Source organism: Eleginops maclovinus, chromosome 7 (genome assembly GCF_036324505.1).
Source record: "Eleginops maclovinus isolate JMC-PN-2008 ecotype Puerto Natales chromosome 7, JC_Emac_rtc_rv5, whole genome shotgun sequence".
In the NCBI taxonomy this organism is placed as follows: domain Eukaryota; kingdom Metazoa; phylum Chordata; class Actinopteri; order Perciformes; family Eleginopidae; genus Eleginops; species Eleginops maclovinus.
The window spans coordinates 10,733,886-10,740,069 of NC_086355.1; the positions used below are offsets into that span (position 1 = coordinate 10,733,886).

The 6,184-nt window shown below is 41.6% G+C and overlaps 1 protein-coding gene across 1 annotated transcript; it reads left to right on the forward strand.

Moving 5' to 3' along the window:
• Positions 1 to 1,095: 1,095 nt before the first annotated feature.
• On the forward strand, positions 1,096 to 4,883 carry si:ch211-199f5.1 (protocadherin-8). The gene is made up of 3 exons (XM_063888280.1): positions 1,096 to 3,675; positions 3,783 to 3,981; positions 4,287 to 4,883. Exons 1-3 carry the CDS (start codon positions 1,219 to 1,221, stop codon positions 4,598 to 4,600), a joined length of 2,970 nt encoding a protein of 989 aa, XP_063744350.1. The 5' UTR covers positions 1,096 to 1,218; the 3' UTR covers positions 4,601 to 4,883.
• The last annotated feature ends 1,301 nt before the right edge of the window (positions 4,884 to 6,184 follow it).

Here is a 6,184-nt window from a genome sequence, read left to right on the forward strand (position 1 = left end):
TTGAAACAGTAAATCCCTGCCAGGAAGTTGGAAGCACACTATTGTTTTAAATTTCCCTGTGTATGCTTTAGAATTAAGATTTTCCTGAACTGAAACCAAAGGGCTAAGCTCTAAACAGCCTCAAGCCAAAAGTGAAATATCAAAGCCTAATACAGTGTCTTCACGGGGAGGTCCACTTACTTGTGTTGATCATGTGTTTCTGTTTAATAGTAGACTACATGAACAAATGAACAGATCACAGTATTCATAATGTCCATTTAATGTGATTTAAATTCATGACAGTTTTAGAGATGTTGAAGTCAGTACCCAGGAGATAAACATCTTGGCTTGGAAAAAAGTAACAAAAAGTAAATAAAATAAAATAGGAGTCCACACATGTTTCCTATAAACCAGGAAAGAAACAGGATGTGGGTCTAATTGGAAAAACAAACCTCTTGATCTCATGAGAAAATATTCTTATGAGACTTATGATTTGTTGTTTTTACATTCAGGTTAGGCTACATGCTGGTATTATAGTGATATGTTTTCACTAAAACCTTCCACTCTTGCTATATTAAGTGCTCGATCTAGCACCACACAACTCCTCCTGAAGTGCTCTGGATGCTTTTAGTCTTCGAGTTTCTTTTGTTAATTTTATTTCTAATACACTAAACCTCACCCTGAACAAAACGTTGCTCATTTTAACAAAAAAAAAACAATTGAGCTGGCATTGTGCACGCACGCACACTTGCGCGCACGCGGTCCACATACTCACATTCTCGCTTCAGGCACGCTTAATAGACAATAAACTGAACATCAAAAGCAGGAGAAACAGGCTCTTGCTAAATAAAACCATCACCCGGTAATGGCTGTAAAAATACGATAAACTGAGCAGGGACTATCTTCAAGCAATGCCATATCTCTCTGCCCTTTTCTTCTATTTTGCAACTTCCTTTAGCATACGCTCTCAAAAACAGGCTTAGAGCTTTTTTTATAAGGTGGTATTTTTAATTCTTAAGCGAGGGATTGGTCACACTTCGTCTCATTAGCATGAGGAGCTGTATAAACCCCGCCACTGCAGAATTTTGAGCTGTGTTGAAGGGGAGGCAACAAGCGTATCTGCTGGCTGCGCGCAAGGAGCGAGCAACTTTCACTTTCAGCACACTTCAGTTCAGAAAAGCAGGAGCTGTATGGAGAGCTCACACAGGAGGTGAACTGGTCTCATCTGTTCAGCAAACAATGAAGCTGCTTACCAACCGAAAGATTACTACGGAGATGATACGAGGCAAATATATAACTTATTGGCACCGGTGGATTTTTTTATTCTTAATCCATCAATTTTTATTTGCCTCTCTGGCTCAGTCCGAGGGAAATACTATTCGTTACCAGAGCTATGAAGAGGACGCACCAGGTACTGTCATCGGAAACCTTGCCAAGGACATGTCCTTGAGTCTGTCTCATTCTTCCAAGACCAATTTCAGGATGATGAAACAATTCAATGATTCATTCATCAGGGTAAGAGAAAGCGACGGGGAACTCACTGTCGGGGAACGAATTGACAGGGAAAGAATCTGCAGGCACACTCCACAGTGTCTCATCACTTTTGACGTTGTACATTTCTCCAAAGAGCGCTACAGATTGATTCACGTTGAGGTGGAAATAAAGGATATTAATGACAACTCTCCAGAGTTTCCAAACAAGGAATCTGTTGTGGAGATTTCGGAGAACGCAGCAGTGGGGTCCCGTATCCCTTTAGACCCAGCTGCAGACGCTGATGTTGGGTCAAACTACATCCAAAGCTATCAAATTTCTGTCAACAGTCATTTCACCATTGATGTGCTCCTGAGAGCGGATGGGGTTAAATATGCGGAATTGGTGCTAATGAAAGAGCTAGACAGGGAGACTCAGTCATCATACACTGTGGAGCTGGTCGGCACAGACGGTGGAAACCCCTACAGATCGGGGTCAACAAAGATAACTATCAAAGTCACTGACTTTAATGATAATAGTCCCGTTTTTGACCAGAATAGTTTTTCAGTCAGTTTGCCAGAGGACGCACCGGTTGGCGCTGTTATACTGGACTTGAACGCAGTTGATGCTGATGAGGGTTTAAACGGAGAGGTCGTCTACGGGTTTGGAAAACAGGTTTCTCATGAGATCCGAGAACTTTTTCAAGTGGATAATAAATCAGGTCGACTGACGCTCCGGAGCCCTGTGGATTTTGAGGACAAAAGCACCTATGAGCTAGACGTGCAGGCGACTGATCTGGGACCAAATCCGACCCCCTCCGTGTGTAAAATTATAATTCACGTCACAGACGTTAATGACAATGCCCCAGAAATCAGTATCACCCCAATGACCTCCATTTCGACTGGCATTGCATACATCAGTGAGTCTGCAGAGAAGGACAGTCTGGTGGCGCTGATCAGCACCCTGGACAGAGACTCGGGTGTTAACAGCCAGGTCCACTGCACATTATACGGCCACGACCATTTCAAACTCCTGCAGGCTTACGAGGACAGCTACATGATAGTTACAGCAGCAGCCTTAGACAGGGAGAGGATCAGTGAGTATAACTTGACGGTCATGGCTGAGGATTTTGGGTCACCCGCGCTGAGAAAGATCACACAGTATACCATTAGGCTCAGCGACGAGAATGACAACGCCCCTCACTTTACTAAAGCTGTCTATGAAGTTTCAGTGTTGGAAAACAACGCCCCGGGGGCTTATATCACCACAGTGCAGGCCAGTGACGTGGATCTGGGCAATAACGGGAAAATTACTTACAGACTTGTGGACAGTCTTATCATGGGGTCCCCAGTGAACACCTTTGTGTCTCTTAATTCAGTGTCTGGATCCATATATGCACTGAGGAGTTTTAATTATGAGGTGATGAAACTGCTAGACATACATATCAAAGCAAGTGATGGGGGGTCCCCACAGCTGCAGAGCACAGCTGTCATCCGACTAAAAATAGCTGATCAGAATGACAACCAACCATCTATCATAGAGCCAACCCTGTACAAAGGATCTGCTGAGGTTTTCCTGCCCAAAGATGCACCTGCAGGATATGTTGTAACCCAGATAAAGGCCACGGATGCTGATGAGGGTATAAATGCACAGCTGTCCTTTAAAATTACAGAGGGGGGTCACCTGGGATTCTCTGTCAACAAAGACACAGGGAAAGTACACGTGAGCAGACAGCTGACATATGATCTCACAGACAATGTCAAAGTCACAGTGTCGGTCAGTGACAATGGCTCCCCGGCACTCTCCTCCACAGCCATTATACACTTCAGCTTTATAGAAGGAACCGTACCCAGTATGCCTTCCTTGGCTCAAAATGGCAACGAGGAGCTTTTTGAATGGGACATGTCCATAGCCATAATCATTGTCCTGGCAGGGAGCTGCTCTCTCCTCCTGCTGGCTATCATTCTCATAACAACCATTTGCAGCCGCCGGAAAAAAGAGACAAGGGAGGATGATAAAGAAGACATACCAAATGTGGAGAACGTGGAAAGTGGTCATGTTGATTCATTGATTGCCAACCACAAAGGAAAAGTATTTGATGCACATCCATTTCCAGAGAACCCTCCATTGGCCAGCAGCAACACAACAGAGACAGGCTGTGAGGATGGCAGGCCAGCAGCAGGCATCTTTGAGTCAAACAGCAGGGTGATGGAGGGTAAATTAAAGGTCAGTCATTATTTTTCAGAGACATTTGAAAGTTATTTTCAAACTAACTTTGTCATCTTTTGAACCTTGACTCAAAATATATGTCGAATGTGCTTGTGTCTTCACAGGGTTATTCTACGCTACCGGGCTATGGGAAAGAAACAGTCAGGCCGATAACTATATGGAAGGGTAATTCATTCACAACAATCTCAGCAAGAGATCCCCACATTAGTGGCAAGGACAGTGGAAAAGGGGACAGTGACTTCAATGACAGTGATTCTGACATAAGTGGAGATGTGCACAAAAAAGAGTCGCCGCCAACAAACAGTGAGTGTAACAAAGGCATAATAAAATATAATATTACAGTGCAGATTCAGATCAAATAGTAAAAAAACAAACATGTAAAGGTGAAATCCATGCATTCCTATTTTGCTTATTATAGTATGGTTTTTATTTTAGTCCAAGCCAGATGGTACCCTCTAAGGTACAACAATGTATGTTCTGATACAATGGACATATTATGATTGATCTTACCTGGGCTCACTGGGGTCTTTCAACACCAAACCCCCTCAAGCAGGTGAACCAGAAAATGTATTCGTATAACACCCTGACAGCACTGCTGTTTTCCACAGGTCTCTGGGCATGTACAAGCGAGTGCAAAGTGTTGGGACACTCGGACCGGTGCTGGAGCCCTTCGGCTACAAGGCCCAACACGAGCATGGCATGTGGACCACATCTGTCAACTTTCAACAAGACTGCTTCACTTCCAAGGAACACCGGAAGGGAAAACTACTACCCAGCTCTCCTACCGAAAACCAACGGGCTGCAAAGTGTGTTTGAAAAAGTCCAACACCAGGAATTTGACTATATTCTCGTTGGTCCACAGACACCAGCCAGAATACAGGAGACAGATGAGATGTCCATTCCAGAGTACACAAACTCTTAAAGATTAAAATGTCACCAAAAAGGATCCCGTCTTTATACTGTACAGTACTTTTATCTTAATTGACTCCATGTTGAATTGTTGCAGTGTTTTGTAGTATGTCATGTGTCTTTTGGCTCATACAAGACTGTTCATTGTATCATGTGTAATATGCAAGATTTTGTACATTAATAATATATTTTTCATAATGATGCAATGTAAAGAATAATTTTATTATGAATTTTCAAGAGCATGTGTTACTATTTAAGGGGCATGACCTATGGGCTTTGAGGCTGATAGGGGCCTTTCTGTTGTGGAAAACAATCAATATGAAAGATTACCATGTTTGTGGTAGATTTTGTCACATTGTTGCACAAATAAAGAGTGAAAACCAAAGATGTTTTTCTATTTAACAAGAGTTAAAAAATATAGCTATCTGGGCTTAAAATGCTTTTATCTAACAGAAGGAGTACAACCTATTAACTCGAATAATATTTAGAAAAGCACAGAGAATAACCCTAACTAGCAAACTGAATGGAGTTCATTTGCCTGAAAAGTTTATAAGCCGTTTTGAATAAAATGTGGTCCTCAAATGATCACGTTTAAATTGACAGCAAGTATATTCCAATGTCATTTTCTTTTCATGGTACACAATGTAGTTAGTGGGCTGTCTCAATATGCATGCAAATACTGCATTTCTGATCAAATGCTCTTACATTTACATGTTTTTCCGAGGTCAAAAATCCGCTCACCTTTTCTGATTGCCTCCAAGCTTACCAATTATCCAAAAATGTGGTTCAATCTGTTTCCAAGCAACAGCAGCACTGCACATTTGAATCCCTTTTTTTCTTTTACTATGTTTCTTCTTTTTAAATAATGATAAGGACCGAATAACCTTGACCACAAAACTACATTCCTCCCATTGTCAAATCACAAAATGAATAATGAAGCAACGGTTGTGCCTGTGTGTGTCTCTGATTATGTTTGGCATTGCAAGTCAGTGCTGTCTTCTACTATAATTTGTAGGAAAATAAAGACCTAAGAAGACTTGCTTCTGCATACAAGTATTACCACTGGGAAAGCAATCTGTTCCGCTTCTCACCAGTTGCCAGAGAAAATGTGGAGTAAATCAGCAGCATTCATATACATTTATATCATATTTGACATCAAACTATTAAGACACGGATAATTAAATGAAAGGCAAAAAGTACAAATTACTTGAATATAACTACGTATGTTTCATTCCTAACAACGACTGACAATTAGTAGACAACGTTTCATCCATGCTTAACAATACTGACTGCAACACATGACACAAAGCAACCTGAGTTCAGAAAGATATAAAAGGCTAATTTAGATTTGGTACCACAGGATGGCCACCTTGCTTTAGAGAACCTACAGGTAACATTTAGATGAAGAATTTAGCTCAAAGAATTTATATCAACTGTGCGTCATTCACACTCAAATGTCAAAAATCCTCCTAGTGGATAACCTGATTCTCCGAAGTGAAGCAACAGTACTAGTGGAGGAATTAAAGAGGACATCAGAAGAGGGACTATGGAAAAAATCCAATATACCGCTCATGGATCTGGCTGTTTTGAGCACTGC